Source organism: Colletotrichum lupini, chromosome 10 (assembly GCF_023278565.1).
Source record: "Colletotrichum lupini chromosome 10, complete sequence".
NCBI lineage: Eukaryota > Fungi > Ascomycota > Sordariomycetes > Glomerellales > Glomerellaceae > Colletotrichum > Colletotrichum lupini.
The window spans coordinates 3,106,156-3,125,342 of NC_064673.1; the positions used below are offsets into that span (position 1 = coordinate 3,106,156).

Consider the following 19,187-nt stretch of genomic DNA (forward strand, 5'->3'; position numbering starts at 1 on the left):
CTTGATCAATGCTGCTGCGTGGCCTCGACGCCTCCTTGGTCTCCCACTGGCACCTGGGTGTCAATGTCATCCAACCTCATCCTTGAGATGTCTCACGTACCTTTTTTTTCTTCTCGAATGCGTCGCCAATTGGCCCGAGTGCTGCCTCGTCCTGACCAAAGGTTCAGCGCATGTTCCACTGGCGCCAGATTTGAATTTATTGGATTCGGATGGGACAAATGGCCTGGGAGCTGCGGACAAGGACGCACCATCCATTAAAATTCACAGTCATCCACAAGATCCTGAGGTGCCTATACTATTCATCACTAGGTAATAGCTATCCGCTTCTCCTTCTCCTCTTCCTCTTCCTCATTCTGGTCATCCCGATATGACTTCTCAATGGCAATGAGCCGGTTATAACGAATCTGTCTCCTTTGCACAGCTCAATCATAAAGAGACAACATACATCTCAACCCCAGTTCCACACTGACCAACCACCCTCATCTCTCTGTGCTTTGGGTCGGACAGGGCTCCTGTAATCGAAACAGGCTAGCTCGGAGGGAACTCCTGCAAATACGTCACGCACCTTACAGACCAAGTTAGCACAATCCTCAGCTCGAGTTGGCAACCGAGGAAGAACTCAACTGAGCCTTCCAGCAAAAGCCAGCTTCGAGATGTCCTCATCTGAAGCTGACAAGGAGCACAGCAGGCAAGACATACATGATCACGAAAAAGTACAGAGGCACCGCTCGTCCCCCCGATGCTGGAAACAACGGCGGCGGCGGGCTGCATAACCCAGACCACATTCCGTCAACCTTAAGCAGCTTCCCGGCCTTCGTTCTGCCTTAGTCACGTTGATCCTGTTTTAAGCATCCCGCATCCGCCTGGCAAGGTTCAGAGGAACGGTGCCTGTATGAGATGACGGGAAGTGCCTTGACGTGTCGCGCCCGCGTAAAGTCTCTGATCGAAATTCAATCTCAGCCCACCTCACGGAGACCAAGCCGGCGCAAGAAGGTAAAGGGGAAAGAGGAAAAAAAAAACCATGACTGAGCCGCCCCATCCTTGCAGGTTGTCAGCTGCGCATGAAGTTTTATTTTGGCCCTTAATTCAATCGCAAGGATCCTGATCTTCAAGCCAGAACACCACCCACAATGTATAAGTATTGGAGAAAAAAGAAGGCCCTTCCTGGCACGACTTGCCGGCAGCCCTCCATGGACTGCACGGAGTGAGACCCAAGAGTGGTGCGCATTAGCGCAGTAAAAGACCGTGATAATCCTTACGCCTCGTGAGGCTAAGAGGAAAGCTAAGATTGAGTCGAAGAAGTAATTAAAGACATATTTTGACGCCATGGGACGCCCCTCGTCAGGTACCCGGAATTGCAATGCCCAACCACGCATTATGTAAGCTTATTTCTCTTCCTGTTCATTCTTTCCACTCGAAAAGGAGACAGCAGTCCGCACTGTGCGAACGCTGTTTCCCGCCGAGATCCACACCGGAGGGTCCGGCCCGGACAGTCCTGTCACCGCCTCCGACGTTTCTCACACGGTACGTACCCAGTTCTACTGCGCTCCTGCTTTCCTAGCTGCATCACAGGGATCATCAACGGAAGGTGCAACGACGCCTCAACCCTTCCTGTCTGGTGCTCACTAAGAACGGCCAGTTGAAAGCAACGCCAGTGCACCACCGTCAAAGTCTCGTCATCCTTGCTCGCCCACTTCACGCCAACTTCCGTCCTCGACAGCCGCCCGGCTCTCATGGCAGACAGCGACTGGAGGACGCAATTATTGGCGTCAGATCGATATGAAAACATTCAGAGGATGTAAGTCATAAATCTTCAATGTGCATTCAAGCCATACTTACAACAATCCCTATGTAGAAAGTCCGTCTTGGAGACAGCTAGTCCGGATGCCAAAGACACGTCACAGTCGGACGCATTTTCTGTAGAAAACCAGGCTTATAAAGACTCGTCGTCCAGGGTGAGTTTTCCACCCTATTTCTCACCTTTTGCCCAAGTTCAACGCTCACATGTCAAGGTCAGGCTCAATATGACGAAATCTGCCAGCTAGTCGGCTCAGCCAATTTGTCTCGCCCGGAAGCCCCAGCACCTGCTGATGACCAACCTGAAGATGCTGGCGTCAACATTGGTTCTTACCAAAACTGTGTTTCTTTTGCAAGTGGCTTAACGTCAGAAGTCTACCGATGCAAAGATCGAGCGCTCAAGGTCATTGTGGAAACACACAATATTGAGCCTCACAATCCGCAACGCGAGGCCAGGATTCTAGCGACCTTGAAACGACCATGCATTCCACTTTTAGAAACATTCAGGGACCAAGAACAAAGATTTGTCCTAGTGTTTCCTTACAAGCCCATGACACTTGCCGATGTCATTGACAAAGGAACCATTCCCCCACCCCAGATCAGACGTCTCTTCAAAGACATCTTTACTGCACTCGCGAATATCCATGGCCAAGGCATCATACACCGAGACGTCAAGCCCGAGGCCATCCTGCTCGACGGCCCGGAAGGGCCAGCATATCTTTCTGATTTTGGAACAGCCTGGCACCCGACGATGTCGATTGTCTCAGAGCCGGCCAAATCCAAGATTCTGGATATCGGGACCGGCCCCTACCGAGCGCCTGAAGCCCTCTTTGGTGATAAAGCCTACGGTCCTTCTGTCGACGTGTGGGCGGCTGGGGCCATGCTGGCCGAGTGCTGTCGCAGTCCCACAAAGTCCCTGTTCGAATCAAGACCCGCCCATGAGGACGGCAACCAGCTGGGTTTGATTCTGAGCATCTTCAAAACTTTGGGCACGCCGACACGCGAGACTTGGCCCGAGGCTGCGAGCTTCAAAACGCCACCCTTTGAGATGTACCGCATGTTTGATGGCCAACCGTGGACAGAGATTCTTCCAGAGGTCAATCCCCATGCTCGAGAGCTGATCTCGAGCTTGGTGCGCTTTGACTCTAAGAGGGCTACAGCGGAGCAAGTGAGTTGCGGTGATCTTTTTCACCACAAGCAATTATCTTTACTGACTATACAATAGGCTCTACAGCACAAGTTCATGATAGGCACTGAGGAAAGTCAAACATAGGAGGCCACCCGGTCTTCGAGGACAACGTGACAAAGAGCAGGTGTATTTGAAGCTGGGCCATCCTTAGTCCTTGGAAGGTCGAAGGAAAGGGGTCAACATTGTGCTGCAGGTTTTCAAAGTAGTTTCTTTGTGTTCACGGTCTCCATTGAGTCCCATGAGCCTTGGAAACCCTTCAGAACGCTGCGAAGAGATCTCGGTATCGAAGAACAAAGGCCCCAGGATCTCGCACCAGGTATTAGTGTCCGCGGCCCTGCGCGTCATCGTCACCCAACCACGTCAAACTCAACTTTTCCCATCTCGCAAGATCAAGTCAGTTCAGACACTACTAGCCTCATCCGCGCTTCAGAAATCGAAGAAAGCTGTCAAACCATGGCCCCTCCTGGCGAAAAAAGATCAAAAGATCGCGCGCCCTCTGGCCCGAAGAAAGTGAAAAACCGTAACGGCCCGAACATTGGCACTCAGAACGCACCGGACACGTCGGTCCTCGGGGACCAACCCGAAGGATCACGACGACAAGAGGGCTCAACAAAGAAGAATACCAACGCCATCGCAGATATGCCAAGAAGGTTAGCAGGAGGCAAAAAACCCCACCATTGTCCATCAGGAGAGCACAAGAGCGACAAGGCTTGTAGAAAAGGCCGTTGTCTTATAAAATGTTCTGAATGCGCCTCCAATCGCTCTACGTTCGGGGGATCGAAATGTTGGGTTTGTAAGAAAAGCGAGATCCGTCGGGCACAGATAGCAGCGAGGCAGGCGGGTGGCGTCGCCAACAAGGCGTCGCTTCCTCGGCAACGGCCTACGCGCGTCACCAAAAGGGGGACATGGCTCCGTATGGGATTCCTCAGGCGTCATTACCAGGTCGCGTCGGTCAATCGGCACCGGAAGGTCATCTCGGCGAAGATTGTCGAGGATATTCCCGAAACCACCTACGTCGACACGGCTATGGACGTCTGCTCTACCCCCAGCGTTGCTGAATCCGACACTTATATGGGCGATGTCGATGACGAGTCCGATGACGAGCCCGGCCTTTCACCAGCTTAGATAGCAATGAGAAATTGAGGTTCAACCCAGAAAACGCGGGCCCTGTGTGTAACGAGGAGCAACGCAATAAACGTGTGCGGGATGCCGTGGAGATTCTTAAGCTTGTTCGTGAAGGTCTCCATAGGCTGCTTTGAATGCGTGGAGGGTTCTCTGGTTGGTCTCATGGTGTTACGCGAGTTCACGGCTTGATAGAAGTGTTGCAATTTGAACGTTTCTGCTTTTTATCATCTGTTTACTGCCACCCATCTAGCATTTTTGCATGCTCTATTCCACACGAATGTGACTTTTTACAAGAAACCATACTTTCATCTTTCTCATCTCACGTTTCTTCTTTTCCCCTTTCCCCTTGTAATTCAACATGGTTCTCTCAACCGCATCACCCCATAAGAGACCTAGCCACCTTACACCACATAATCCGACTGCCCCCTCTTCGCCCTGGAATCATGGCCCAGGTAATCAATGGGGTTACGACACAGAGGGCACGTATTCTGATTACTGCTCTGGAACCACTTGTACAGACAGGTGCGGTGGAAGAGGTTCTTGCACGTCGAGCACCGCTTGTCGGGCATGCGCTTGTCGGAGGAGATGATGGAGTAGCAGATGGCGCACTCGGACTGGCCCTTCAGCGCGCCGACAATGTTTCTCCGGAAAGCGGATAGGCCGTCGATGATGCTCCCGTTGGAGAAGGTAATCACCCCTTGCGTCGTGAGGAGCCAGCTCTGCCACTTGCGCTCGTTGACCGCGACGCGGTTGACGCCGACGACGGAGACGCCTTCGATGGGGTAGCTCGCGGGCACCTTGACGGCGATGGAGGCCATGCTCTCGTCGATTTCGACGCCGGCCGTGATTTCTCTCGACGCCTTGCTGACCTTGACGACGAGCTCTTTTTCGTCGTCGTCGGCGGGCGGGTCTTGGGCGGCGGCCCAGGCGGCTACCTCGTCGAGCGCGTCCGAGACGATGACGGGGGAGAAGTAGCGCGTCATCCAGCCCTCGACGGCGATGCGCGTCTGCTTGGAGCGGCAGTCGAGGTACCACGTCTTGAAGAGGCCGGGAGTGTATTTGAGGGTGAGGTAGTAGAGGTGTACGAGCAGCCAGTGGAGGTTGCGCTCGTCGGGCTCGGCGTCGGCGAGGGAGACGCTGTACGAGGTGAGGTGCTGCGTCGTCAGGCCCTCGCGCTCGAGGTTCAGCGGGTGCGCGGCCGAGTGGCCCAGCACGTCGAACATGAAGTCCATGAGCGGGGCGATGTAGTTCTCCGTCTTGAGGTGCTCCGTGTAGTCCTGGCGGACCTTGAGGGAGGCGGTGCTGAAGGCGTCGAAGATGAGGTGCCACGAGAGCAGGTAGGAGCGGATGGCGAGAGGGAACTGCGCGAGGATCTCGTCTGGGTAGCGCTCCAGCGTGGGCGCGTCGAGGAGGAGGGAGAGGAGCTCGTCGGGGAGGCGGGCGTCGGTCTTGTCGAGGAGGACGTTGACGGAGAGTTCTTCCTGGCGCGCGGGAAGGGCGTAGTGGAGGAGGTTGAATGCCGCCGTCTGGATCGAGCGAGAATCCGCAGCGATGAGGCCGTAGAGGTCCGAGAGGTCGTTGATGTGCTTCAGCGGGATCTTGTTGACTTGTCTGCAGATGATGGCGTCGACGATCTCGAGGGGCTGTGTGGTCTTTTCGCGGTCGAGCTTGAGGAGCTCGATGAGGGAGAGGGACTTCGTTTCGGCGAACTCCTTGATGGCGTCCACGAGGTCGTCGTTTGGCTCCGACAGCGTCTCCAGGGTGGTCATGAGCTTCAGTGATGCATGGATATACGGCAGCGAGTCGTCGAGACGGTCATCCGAGGCCCTTGCCCACAGCGCAGTGGAGAACTCAATCGTCTTGTCCCAGTACGAGCCGTATACGTCCTTCATGCATGGGAGTAGCCTCTGTAGGGATCTGCAGATCTCGGCTGACAGCGCGGGTGTGAGGCTGGGGATGTCGTCCATCCAAGACGTGATCTGGCGAACGGCAAAGACGATGCGGTTGTTAGCAACGGGGACCCCGCCAACCTCGTACACTCGCAAGCATGCGTTGAGGAGAACCAGGATAAGCAGCGTCTTTTCGGCCTTTTCAGGCTCAACACTAGCGCCCGCAATGTCGCTTACAAGACGGTTGCACAGATTGTTGATGGCTTTTGATGACTCCAGACTCTCACCGAAGCCGGCGAGCACAGCCGTCGCCGCCAGGATCGTTGGTGGTGTGGCCTTGAGTGTGGCCAGCTGGTTGATCTTCTCGTCTCCGGCAGCAGGGAAACCGTGCTTCTCGGCAAGGTTCTGGAAGAGGTCGCTCAGTGCTCTAGAGCTGTAGACGCCCAACGGGGTGAGTTCCTTGGTCTCCTGCGTCATGATGGCGATGAGACCGTTGACCAGCTTTGTGGAGCCAGTCTCCGAGCCGTCCCTCCATCCCTTGGCTTCGTCGACAATGGCGTTGATGGTCACACGGGTAGAAGAGACGAATGACTCGGCAGAAGCAAGCGCGTCTCCCATCTCGAGGTTCAGGAAGAGCTTGTTCTCGTCCATGAGTGTAATCTGGTCCGATACCATCTGAACCGCGACACAAAGGAGGTAGAGCAGCTCAACCTGGAAGCTGTCAGGCAGACTGGAGACCGAAATATCCGATGACAAGAGCTTAGAGGTGTAGGATGCCATTCTAGCCGGGATAGAGAGGCCGTCTCGGTCTCTGCGCACACGAAGGCGCTGGTCAGACTCGGTAGGTTGAACGAGGAAATGAGCGCCGGCCAGACCGCTGGTGATTGATAAAGACGGGTTGAGCTTGACCTGGAAGAACTTTGAGAGCTGCTGCATCCAGATGTTCGTGCTCGGGAACAAATCCTCGATGGCGATAGACCCAGCTTGGGACGCCTGGAGGGCTTGTTGTACCAGTGTTTCGACACCAAGTGACTGTGGTCCAGCGTCTTCGAGGTTTCTCTGGATAATGGTGACGACTGGCGATACCCCATCCGCGGGCTGTTCCAGTAGCGCTCTCAGCGAGGCCGCACGGGAAGATATTGCCCTGTCGTTTAGTTCGGCAAGTCCCAGCAGCTCAGTCACGACCGCCATGTGCGTTGACTCGTCTTGCGACAAGAGTCCAGGCTTGTTATTCGCAATGATTTCCAAGGAGCGAAGGGTCTGGCCAGAGTGCTGCTTGTCTTGCGACAAGGCCGACACGCTGTTGTCTAGCAATTGCTTGGCGGTTGAGTCGGCGATGGCATTGTTGGCAAAGGCGGTCTCGAACAGACTCCAGGCATCCAATTCTCCGCGGGCCGTGCCAGAGCACTTGAACTCGATGAATTTCTGGAGCTGCTCGTGTGATTTAGAGAGCTCTGACGCCTTTTGGTTTGCAATGAGACGCTCGATGCCCCTAATGGCCTGCGAGTCACCAGACAAGCTCAGCAAAGCCTCGATCCAGGTCTTCCAGATACCGGCGTAAGTTGCATTTTGTCCCTCGAGAGTGCCCAGGGCATTGACGCAGTTCAGCAGATCGGGACCAGACCGTGACAGAATCAAGACGTCCATGCGATCTCGGCCTTGTGTTGACAGGAATTGCTCCAGAGCTTCAGCAGCTTCCGCATCTCTCCACACGCGCGGAGCGTTCTTGCTCACGCTGTAGAGCACTGCAGCTGCTCCATAAGGCTTGAGATTTCTTGTCGCCAGGAGGTCCACGCTGCATTTAATGATGGCCCTCGAAGGCTCGATGAAGAGAGTGTCTGTTGGTTTTGCCTTTTGAACTTGGCCAACGAGGGTGAACCAGCGGGTTCCCTCGGAAGCAACAGCCTCTTGAGACTTTTCATAGTCCTTTGAGACCTCTGGGAGTGAGTTGGATATTCTACCACAGAAAGCCGACGAGAGCAGTCCCAGCTTGTCGGTTGTTGCCGCCTTAAGTTCCTCGGATGATGAGCCGACAGAGACCTCGTACACTTCGGCTAGCACAGGAAGTCGTCCGTTTCCAACAATCTCCCATGACGAGTTTTCGGGTGTGGGCAAGAGGAAGTGCTCAATTAGAGGGAACAGATGTTCTTGAACAAGTGTTGCCCTCTCACTGTCGGAAGGAAAGTTTTTCAATAGATGCTTGGTAGTTCTGGCATAGCAGGTCCACGCCGCGGTAGCGTTCATCCGCGGTTCCTCTCTGCTTGTAATTCCCGTCCTCATTGACTTGAGCGCGTCAGCTGAGGCTTCGACCGTGAAGAGTTCAGTTGGGATGGCCTTGATCAGGTGCTCGAGGTGCTCCCAGTACTTGGCGGAGCTGCTCTGGGAACCCTTCTCCAAGAATCCATTCAGTCTGGTGATCGGGGTCTTCTTCTCGCTTGAGCTCGTCCAGATCTCGGGGAACTTGGTCGTCAACTTTGTGAGAACTCTGACATACTCGACAGCCGATCCCACTTGACTGCTCTTGAGCCCCTCGGCGACGAAAGTCTTCTTCAGGCGAGAAATTTGTGAGGATACGGGGTCGAATCTCTTGTCGAGGCAGGCCCACAAGAGCTGGCACGCCGTCTTCTTAACCGAGCTATCTCCCGTGACCACACTTTTCCAGACCTTCTCTTCGGCGAAGAAGGTGTCGTATGCCTCGTCTTCCTTTTGAATGTCGGTCGACTCGAGCTTTTGCAAGAGACCAAGTACAAGAGAGAGACTTGCCCCTATGACCCGGAGGTATTTGGCCTCGGCATCGTCGGCCGTCGTGGATCGTTCGTCGCTCAGGGTGTCCTTGGTCTCTTGGATAGCGTCGGTCGCATATGTCAAGATCTGTGACTGGCACTTGTTCCAGAACAGCGCGACCTTTTCTGGGCTGCTGAGGAACGAGGAGAGACCATCGTTTGCTGCCCTCGACACAACTCTATCCTTGTCGTATAAGCCAGCGAGCCAGGTGCCGACAATCTTGGGGACGCGCTTTTCCATGCGCTTCCGTGCCGACTTCATCAACTCGAACTGTAGGGTGTGGGAGAGTTCGCGGACGCGGCGGGAGTTGTCTATCGAGATGCGAGGGTATATTTGAACCTACATAAATCAGTACATGGCCATCAAGCTTTACAAGATTCTGGGAGTAACGTACCCATGCTTCCAAGATAGACTCTTCTACACCTCCTTCTACTTCGAACGGGTGAGCCTGTACGTAGGCGAGGAGGTCCTCGAGTGCCTTTGCTTTCGTTGTGGCATCTTTCTTGAGGGCGTTCTTGAATGCGACAATGACGTTCGCATCAGATATGGAGGTCAAGTTGGGGGGCTCAGAGAGGTAAGATAGACCACTACCTCCGGCGGAGGAGAAGCCACCGAAGCCAGCAGGCGTTGGACCGCCGAAGCCCCTCGCGGCGCCGGATGATCGGCCACTTTTACCAAAGGCACGCGACATGATCTAGTGTGAATGAAGGTAGTGTTGAAGTATTGTTGTTGGGATATCGGTGTAGCTCAGATGCACGAGTTCGCGCGGCGCAAGAAGGCAGCTGGAGAGCTTGAATATGACGTTGGCGGGGTAATTACAACGAGGTGCACAAATGCGAAATGCGAAATGCGGCGGGCAGGGCACCACCTTATTTTCCTTGCTCGAAATATCGGAGATAGATGAGCAAGAGGGACTGATAGCGGAGATGGGTATGCAAAAGTCTATTAGAAAAAGAAAGGCTTTCTCCGACTGAATCGTCCCCCAAGATAAGGTAGTGAATGCAGAATGATGACCAAACGAAGTCGAATCCAAAGAAAAAGTTTGGGTCGCAATCGAAGAATGTTGCGCCGCAAATACCTTACATACCTAGCAGCGCCGAGTTGACTCAGGCCGAGCGAACAATTTGAGCCCCGGCCAATGTGCAACAACGGCGAATGAAAACGGACGAGATGCCCCGCCAAAGCTCCCTCTGATGATGCTGTCATCGGTACCTGGCGCCCCCCCCCCTTCTTCCAAGCCTTTTTCTCTGTCTTAGGTAAGCGTGTCTCTACGTACTTACCTTACAGACAGCTTGTCTTAGGTCAGCATTCTACACGTGATTCACTCGCTTTCTGGCTTCACCCGTGCACGGGCACTTGCATTCTTATCGCCCATTCCTTATCCATCCGCGTCGATTGGGCCGCATTTATCACAGCTCCAAAGTGGTAAGACAACCTAGGTGCCCCACTTTCCAGCCACTGGCGCAACTCTGCACCTGCGTCACTGGCCAGTTGCACGAATTCGGGGTCGTTCGGCGGTTTCAAGCGTTCCTCGGGCAAAGAGGGCCACTGTCCGTAAAGGCTTACCCCGCAAACTGCCCTGCTGAAGGCTCTCCACCTGGGCGTGCACCTCAGTGGCCCTCAGCCCACGGTGCCCACCCGGCTCACTGCGGGAGCAGCGCTAGGGAGCGGTAACTGTGGATCCCACCTCTCCCATTGCGACCTACCAGTGTCCCAACCCGGCCAGTCGCAGCTGATTGCCGCTTGCTGCTTGCTGCTCCCTCTGGCCCGTCTTAGGTAGGTTGCCCATCGGTCCATTCTATCCGTCCAGTACCTTTTGAACTCTCGCTACCTCTTTCCTTCCAACCTTGCTCGCCTCTCTCTTAACGTCGCCGAGGTGGCGGATTGATTTTCAATTCTTACCTCTTCAACTCTTCGTTCCAAGCAATATTTGTGTCGTACAGCCTACATGCGGGTCGCGATACGAGCAGCTCCCCCCCTCACTTCTCCCTCGTGTAAGTCGTTCCGGTTTATATCACGTGCGCTCGAGTCCGAATACTCGCTGGCCGCATTTGGCCGACCACTCTCTACCCTCGAGAAAGCACGACGCGACCACGCTCGTTGGATTCATTTTTCGCTGACTTCTGCATGTAATTAGTCTCGGGAGCATGGTAAAGGCACAAAGCGTAAATCCATCATCATGCTCGCCACCGTTTCTCGCTCCTCGCCTCGGGCGGGCGGTCTCTACCCCAGCAGAGCCTCCACGGTGGGATCACTGGTATCCTCGAACCAGACACCCATGAGGGCCAGCCACTATGGCCAAACTCGCGGCTTCCGCTTCGGTGCGTGGTCATCCTACTTGGACCCCGAGGTCCAGCGTCAGCTACGTCTTCGTCAGCGCCACATCAAATACAAATACATGGAATCGATCAATCGCAAGCTGTCCTGGGACCCAAATTCGCGTGCTCAAGACTCGAGAATCGTGATGAAGAAGATGTTGGCTCAGTGCTGGATCAGACATGGTCATACCCGCTCTGGTGGCAGATACGTGAGAGAGGAAGACGTGAAGAAGGGTGGATCGGGCGAAACCCCAGGCACCCGACCCGGCCAGAACATTGAGGATGTCGAGCGCAGTGCTATCAATGCTCTCTTCTCCGGCAAGCGCGCCAATCCTTTGGAATATGACCTGTGGCAGTCTCCTCTGCAAAACATTCGCAATTATCTGGGTAGCCAGACTAGGAGCAAGTACACGGCTGCTGCCGTCCGCGACGTTTCGCCCGACATCGACCCGATTACGAACCGAAGAATGCACTCTTCACACGCGCCCCAGTCGGTGTTTGATAACTCTTCGGACAAAAATACCCAAGAGCCCTTTTTCCCAGACGGGGTCCCCCCCGCCGACGAGCTCAAGGAGTATGGCAATGTCACGATTGACAGTGCCCCGTGGGCCGAAGCTGGGTCCAGTAGTGGAGTTGTGGAGACCCCGCAATATGCGGATCTCGACAAGTACAAGCCGGTCATGGATGAGAAGCTTGATGCTAAGCAACTTTCCGAGGAGCCGAAATACGACGACTTGGGCAAATACACACCGGTGGGCCTCAAAGATTTCTTGGAAGAGGTAGACGCTACGCCCAAGTATGAGGACCTCGGCAAGTATGCCAACCCGACACTGAACGACCGCCCTCCCGAGGAGCTCTCCCAGCCTGCATACGAAGACCTGGACAAGTACCGTCCGGTGATGCATAACGAGAATGCTGAGGTTCCGGAGCCACATGAGCGATATACAGATTTGCACAAGTATGGCCCCATCATGCACAATGAGAAGGATGTGGTGGAGGAGAAGCAGCCCTACGACGACCTCCACAAGTACGGCCCAATCATGCATAACGAAAAGGACGTCTTGGAGGAGACGCAGTCATATGACGACCTCCACAAGTATGGACCGAGCAGTTTCAACGAACCTGAGGGATTACGCCCCCGTTCCGACGAGGAGAAATCAAAAGACTACGACGACCTTCACAAGTATCGCCCGCATTCTTTCAACGAGCCGTCGGGTCTGCGCCCCGTGCATCCCGAGGAAGCCTCCAAAGCTTACACTGATCTGGACCAATATGGCCCCATGTCTTATAACGAACCCCACGGACAAGCTCCCATGCACCCGGAGGAGGCATCCAAGGCATACGCAGACCTCGATGCCTACAACCCTGTCGGCTGGAATGAGCCGCACGGCAAACCGCCAATGCACCCAGAGGAAGCCTCAAAGCAGTATAAGGACCTTGGAAAATACTCCAAGGAGTTCAAACGCGGTGATGCACCGCCACCAGCGGGTGTTATTGCAGCGGTTGAGCCTGAAGAGGCGGCCAAGCACCAGCCTGTGCAATACAACGAGCCCGAAAGCCAGCGCCCCAAAAATGACTGGGATCAGAAGGCTTTCGACGAGGCCAAGCAGTATGAATCTTTCCGCTACAATGAGCCCGATGGCCAACCTGCCGCCGTTATCGACCCTGTTTCCAAGGGTTTGGGTGACTTCGATGCGGAGATCGCTGCGAAGGCAAACAGACGCAAGTCTTTTGCTCAGACGTCAGAAAAGGAGAGAGCAGACGATTTGGACCTGCTCCGAGCCAGCGATGTTCGGGCCAAAATTCCGACGTCTTCGGGCCAGTCCCGGAGAGAGTACAGCACGACGAACAGACAGATTCTCGAAGCCGATCTTCCCCGATATGCCGTGAACTGGGATATCTCGAGCAAAGCTGCCCGTATTGCAGTGCGCCAGTCTAGAAACAAGGCGTGGGATCACATTCCCTCCAAGAAGGAAAACCTTACTGGCAACTATGTCAGGGACTTCCCCGAAGACTTTTCGCGGAACTGGAACGACATTGTTGCGGCTGCCGCGGATAGTCAAAAGGTTGAGGAAAGCAAGGACCAAGACGAGGTTGAGGCCGCGTCCTTTGATGAGAGTTTTCCGAGTCTGGAACGCAAATTGGAGCCATCCCTGGACCGGTCGTCTTCCTTTAGGACTACTCGCATTGCGAGAAAGAGAGGTCAAATTGACCAGTATTCAAAAGAGCCTCAGGGCCTTGAGGTGAGCTACTCCGAGGAGTGTGGTGGCAAGCAGACCTGGCCATCCTACGTCCGGACATATGGAACCGTGACGGACGCCATGACCAATGCCTCTTCAACCGCACAGGAAGCGGTTTCCGCTGCCAAAACCGAGGGTGTGGTATCCTCGACCGCAGCCGAGGCACCCCGGGAGCCTACCATTTACAAGATTCTTGCATACGACCCGACAATGCAGGCTATCAACACAGCCGAGACCACGTCGGTCGTCCCCGACAGCGCAACACCGCTAACGCCAGCGGAGGTTATTCTACGGTTGTCGAACCCAACCAAGTTCTTCCCCTACTTCAGCACTCTGCAAAAGGAGGGATACGAGATTGTTTCCGGAAGCGGAGACGTCCTGGTATTCCGCAAGGTCCGCGAGGCAGAGACGGCATCCAAGGAGCAGACTGCTGCTTCCTTCGCCCCTGCGATCGAGAAGCCGACGACATACCAGGCGCCAAAGGTGAACCCCATCGACATGATGGGGAGCGACCCCGTAGTACCAAGCGCTTACTCTTCCAGTCCTACAGGCTACCTCAACTATGATTACCCCGGAGCGGAGACATCAGAGAAACCCCCGCCTCCCTTCAGTCCGCTGAGGAGGCGCAACACGATATCCTGTGACAGCCAGGATCTCGAGCCTCCAAAGCGGCCGAAGAGGAAGAGGGCCAAGAAGGTTGTTCTTGGCGCCGTATGGGTCGGCGGGATTTCTTACGCGATCGGTGTCGTTGGAGAGTATTTCAAGACTGGAGGCAAAGATGGTCAGGGGCCTAAGGGTTTGTAGGCAGATGTCGTGAGGGAGGGTTCTGCGGATTGATTTGGGATTTGGTTGGGATGGTTTATATACCTTTTCCGGTTGTAGGATTCGGCTGCCATTTGAGCCAGGCAAACTCTCCATTGTATCAGTAGCACGCCCAATGATGCAATAGTCACTTCTCACTCTTGTCGCACGCTGCTGCGACTGACGCAATTTGGGTGACTTGCTGATGGTTTCGTGCTCTTTCACAAGCGGCACTCGCAAACAACGAGGACATTGAAGCCATATGGGATGATGAATATTTAGTGATACAACCTAGTAATACACGTTTTTCAACGCCGTGCCTTCGTAGCTATCCGACGGCGACTTCATCCATGCTCTCCATCATTACCAATCTTGTTGTCCAGGCATAAGGACCGCCTCGAGAAAATTCCGTCTTCGACAACACCAAACCCCCCTTCAACACCACGACCTCCCATTCGTATGACTCAACCGCAACGTCACCGCCGATTCTCAATTTCTCGTTGCGGATCTTTGCCCTCGGACTTTTTACGAGCGCTCGGTGAACCCAGGACCAGTCTTCACGTCCTCAATGTGACTCATCTGCAGCGCGCGCTTCTGGTCTTCCTGGTTCCAGCTCTGACGGCGCTCGAAGGAGGGTTTCCAGCTGCTTGTCGTGGACTCGACGATGGCGCGCGGGGTTGTGGCTGATGGGGAGGATTGCTTGTTGTTGGAGGAGGAGGAGGTTGGGGAGGTGGTGTAGTTTGAGATGTCGGGTTGGGCGGTCTGTTCGGATGTCATTTTGGAGGTGTTGGACGTTTGGTTTGATTTGAAGATCTATTTGAGGGTTGGGGAGTTTGGGGGTTTTCTGTGGATGTTGGGAAGGTTGATTTTCTGTATCGTTTGAGGTTTGGTTTGGTTTGGTTTGGTGATGTAGGTCAGGTAGGTGGAGAGCGTGGGGAGTGTTTATAGTTTATGCTCGGAGTCGTTGGAATGCAGAGGTTTGATTACACGACGACGGGGGGCAGAGCAACGGGGAGCAGGCGAGTTTCACGAGAGGAAAGAGCGGGGAAGATGAAGAGGAGGAACGAAATCTTTTAAACTTCCCATATACCTCCTCCTTTGCCATACGTGCTTTCCTTCTTCCACTTTCAGGGTCCAATGCGTGAGGTTTGGTGCTGCACACACACCACCACCACCACCACACCACAGCGCGCCACCTCTTTCCGGATGTGTTTAACCTGTTCTGCCTCACTCCTCCTCTTTCATCTTCCTTCTCAGTGATCGTCGCTGCAAGAAAACGATGCTCGAGAACTAGGCCTATCTCCTCTACTTACTTACCTACCTGCCCATGCTCCCGCGTTTTGATGCAACCTACGCCCTGTCCAATGCAGATATGACGAACCCCCCTCAGCTCTGAAAGACCCCCCCGTCGAAACATTCGTCTTACAAGAAAGCAGACGACAAACGACGCATGGATGTACGGGCACTAGCCTCGAGAGGCGTGGTAGTTCAGAATCTTTCCCGTATCACACGATGATCAGCCCAGCAGAGGCTGAACGTACAAACATCGTAGCTCATTTCTCTCCTTTTCCGCCCCGCGTTCCGTTGGCGGTAAAGTAGGTCGCATGAAAGAAGGGTAGGACGAGCTAGCTACCGCCGGAACATATCGCCACTGACGCCTGTTGTGGTCGGGGTACCGTGTGTAATCGGCAGCTCTGTCCCATTGACGCCACCACACACACCCTCGTCGTCATAAAACGGTTCTCGAGCATATACCTACGTCTTTCGACTGTCGCCCTTTGCTCAGATCAGCACGGAAGGTGAGGGTGCGTAGGACAACCGCTACCTACGCCTCGTTACGCAGATAGCCCTCCAACTTCAGTCCAACTGACTGCCGGTATCCTGCGCCCGGGCACTCGCGGCACTACCTGTATTCAAAGGTACTGAAGTGCCTACCAGCGAATCTCAACCACCTAGCCCATCTCCTCACCGTAATTATCCACCAAAAGAATTCTTCTAACCATCCCTTCAGTCCCGGTGCACGAAGAACCTCGAAGAGACATTCACACCACCGGAAAGCACCTTACACCCTAGGGCAGGAAACAAAAGCAACCACCGCCGTCATTGCGGGGTAGGTTCGGGGGGCCCAGACCCATACTAAATTTACTAAATTAGGCTTATCGGACGTTATCAGTCAACGAGGGTCCGTGCACTGCACCAAGCCGGCCCCACACGAGCTCCGGGATCACCGCGCAGGGAAACGGAGGAACGACATGACGCTGCAGATTCCGGCTTCCTTCGTGGTAACTTGCCTCATCTTACCTTACCTAAACCGAGCCGTTTCTTCATAAGAAGTATGATGAATGTAGAGTTACAGGTTCGAATGTCTGTCAGACTGTGTTTGTTTGATTGCTGCGAAACAAGTCTTCTTAGAATCGCATTTGAGAGAGGGCAAGGTTGGTCCATGTAATCGGAGCCGAAGGTCGGGATCGAGATGCGGTGTGTTTTCTCGGGCACGAGCTAGACGCGGCAGGGATGAGCGCGTGGCGGCGTGGACCTCCCGTCTCAACACCCGTTGCATCTCAGCTGGTTCATCAGTATCCCGTCAAAGGAGAGCCTCATGGGACGCGAAGTCATGCAAGATCGCAGGCAGCCTCATTAGAACAAACATGATTTTTTATTCGCCAGACCTCTCTGGTTGAAGATGAATCTTCAACTTTTCTAAACCCCCTCCCATCCATCCATCCAACACCATCCCATTCGTCCCACCCATCATCATTTCCATTTCCCGTGACCGACCGCCCGCCAGTCCAATTCATATCCCATCTTTCTTCGTATAAACCTCGCAAAACTCAACTTCAAAAGACGAAACAGGTGAGACGAAAAAATCCATCAAAAATCAAGAGACACACACTCCTCGCTTCCAAATCGATTGTAACCTGGATGCCGCATGTATCTCGTCTAACGGGGTCGGTGTCGGGGTTATAGGCGCGGGCGTGGTACGGTGATTCTTGTTTCGCGTGCCTTGGGGGGAATCTTTGGGGTAAAAATAAGGAGGCCGCCCTTCTCCGGAGGTATAGTAGTAGTAGTAGTGGAATCGTACAGTAATAATACGTTGAAACAGAAAAACGCCTTGCGCTATGCAGCCAGTACACACGAGTTGGTTTTGCCCAATGGTGGTTTTTGAGAGCCAAGGTATAGACAGTAAAAGGGTGTGATGCAAGAGGAGAGAAGTGAGAGGCCATGCTCGGTATATGCACGCCATCAGTTCAGCCTCAGCAAGGCAAAAAGGGTGTAGAAACCCCGAAAAACATGGGATGAAGAGCGATAGCTAGAACAAGGTTCAAGGTGTACGGGGGCGCTTCCAGTAGTATTGCTAAACCCAGCATGTTAACTTCAACCTCTTTACTTCTATGCTTTATTAATCTTACCTTGTGCTGCTTGCGACACGCGCGCAGGCTGGGCTTGCGCAGACCATCCGTCACGGCAAGGCGGCGCTGGTCGTCGTCGTCGAACTCGGGGACGTAGTAGTACTCGCTCTCGAGCTGCTTGCCAGCAGCGTCCTTGCCCTGGCGTTGAATGATACCAATGCATGCCGTTGCCTCGATCAGACTTCGGAGCTGGTCCTTTGTCAACCCCTTGCGCTCTTCCGACGGCAGGTTGTTCATGATGGTCGACAGGGGGTTGGACGACAGACGCGAAAAGGCCAGCTGGTTGACGACATGGTTGCGGACGGTAGGATTCTCGTAGGGGGGCTCCGCTTCCTTGACTTCCTCCTCGTCTTCCAGCACCTCGCCTTCTTCAGCTTCTTCTGGCGACTTTGGCGGCGCGGAGATGGGACTAGAGGGCCTTGATTCGTCGCGGACCGTGGGCAGGCCCGTTCGCTTGAAAGGAGGGAACTTGGGAGACGCAGTAGTGATAGAGGCCAAGCGGTTGGAGATATCTGCCCCAAAGGGTCCAAAAGAGTGAACAATCGGGTCATTCTCCTCGTCAGGGTCGTTCACGTTCTCGTCTTCCGGCTCACTGAGTTCGGACGAGAAGGAGTTGGTGGCCTCGGTAGCGAAGCTCTGACCAATGATGGTGCCCGAGTCAACCAGCTTGGGAAGCTCGGGCTCGTCTGCACTCGAGTCCTCGTAGATTTGCACTTCCCCATCTTCCCTGGGCAAAAGAGCCTGGAGTCGTTGCGAGCTGCTGAGATGCGCCGTTGGTGAGTCTGGGGACTCGATGCGCGAGGGCCGGCGCAAAGGGCTCGACTGCAAAAGGTCGGCGGCAACGCGGGCAGCGGACCGAGGAGGCGAGTCACCCCAAGCAGAATCATCGGGGCTGGCGAGGCGGTCGCGACGGTCCCGCTTCGGCCATTGGATCATGACACGGGCGTCCTGAACGTCAATCATGATTTCGGTCCCTTCTGTTTCGGACGTGAAGGAATCGCCCTTGAGGAGCTCCCACGTACGGCCCTGGCAGTGAAGCTTCAACCCGTTCCAGCCATTGCAGATGATTTCAATCTTGTTGGGCTCCAGAGCGGAGGGAGCAGGCACGTAGCGGGCCTTGACGTGGATGCGGGACACGAGGCGGTTTGCGGACAGCTGGTAATGGGACGAGTTGCTAGAGCGGCCCATGAGGAGAGTTTCGCCATTCTCGTTCAGTTCGATGGAGCTGACAGCACTGAGGGGAGTGCGCTCGGAGGCGGTAGAGAGTGCTCGAGACAGACCACCAGGTCTTGAGTGTACGCGGGGCGGAGAGGAGGATAGGATGCCGGTGCTCGAGGTCGGGATCGGGGTGGGATATTTCAGGTACGCGTTGCTTGCTCCCACAGAACCGGGACGAGCTTGTCGTTTGGAGGGTCTAGGGAAGCCCGGGGACGAAGAGAGAGGCTCGAACGCCGGGAGAAGGCTCGGGGCAGGACGTTTGGTGCCGGCCAGAGGAAGCGTAGGCTCCTGGGTTTTTGATCGGGGCGAGGAGTCGAGCATTATGGCGACGACAGCATGCCCAGGCTAGGAGAGTGAGAGTGCCGGTCTGAGGATGGTAGAAGGGCGTGTTTGGTCCTTTTGCAGTATTCCCTCTT

At 54.7% G+C, this 19,187-nt stretch overlaps 5 protein-coding genes across 5 annotated transcripts; 2 read left to right on the plus strand and 3 right to left on the minus strand.

The window, feature by feature from the left end:
• Nucleotides 1-1,360: 1,360 nt before the first annotated feature.
• On the plus strand, nucleotides 1,361-4,111 carry CLUP02_18063 (uncharacterized protein; the record flags this gene model as incomplete). The annotated part of the gene is made up of 9 exons (XM_049296967.1): nucleotides 1,361-1,379; nucleotides 1,433-1,524; nucleotides 1,656-1,798; nucleotides 1,856-1,955; nucleotides 2,018-2,965; nucleotides 3,023-3,059; nucleotides 3,247-3,379; nucleotides 3,533-3,636; nucleotides 3,816-4,111. The coding sequence occupies 9 exons, from the start codon at nucleotides 1,361-1,363 to the stop codon at nucleotides 4,109-4,111; spliced, it is 1,872 nt and encodes a 623-aa protein (XP_049138191.1).
• A 401-nt stretch (nucleotides 4,112-4,512) lies between these two features.
• Nucleotides 4,513-9,475, minus strand: CLUP02_18064 (uncharacterized protein; the record flags this gene model as incomplete). The annotated part of the gene is made up of 2 exons (XM_049296968.1): nucleotides 4,513-9,123; nucleotides 9,179-9,475. The coding sequence occupies 2 exons, from the start codon at nucleotides 9,473-9,475 to the stop codon at nucleotides 4,513-4,515; spliced, it is 4,908 nt and encodes a 1,635-aa protein (XP_049138192.1).
• A 1,488-nt stretch (nucleotides 9,476-10,963) lies between these two features.
• On the plus strand, nucleotides 10,964-14,146 carry CLUP02_18065 (uncharacterized protein; the record flags this gene model as incomplete). The annotated part of the gene is made up of 1 exon (XM_049296969.1): nucleotides 10,964-14,146. The coding sequence occupies one exon, from the start codon at nucleotides 10,964-10,966 to the stop codon at nucleotides 14,144-14,146; it is 3,183 nt and encodes a 1,060-aa protein (XP_049138193.1).
• A 522-nt stretch (nucleotides 14,147-14,668) lies between these two features.
• CLUP02_18066 (uncharacterized protein) lies at nucleotides 14,669-14,920 on the minus strand (the record flags this gene model as incomplete). Its single annotated transcript, XM_049296970.1, has 1 exon — nucleotides 14,669-14,920. One exon carries the CDS (start codon nucleotides 14,918-14,920, stop codon nucleotides 14,669-14,671), a length of 252 nt encoding a protein of 83 aa, XP_049138194.1.
• Nucleotides 14,921-17,465: 2,545 nt separating this feature from the next.
• On the minus strand, nucleotides 17,466-19,092 carry CLUP02_18067 (transcription factor Tos4; the record flags this gene model as incomplete). Its single annotated transcript, XM_049296971.1, has 2 exons — nucleotides 17,466-17,498; nucleotides 17,554-19,092. 2 exons carry the CDS (start codon nucleotides 19,090-19,092, stop codon nucleotides 17,466-17,468), a joined length of 1,572 nt encoding a protein of 523 aa, XP_049138195.1.
• Nucleotides 19,093-19,187: the final 95 nt, after the last annotated feature.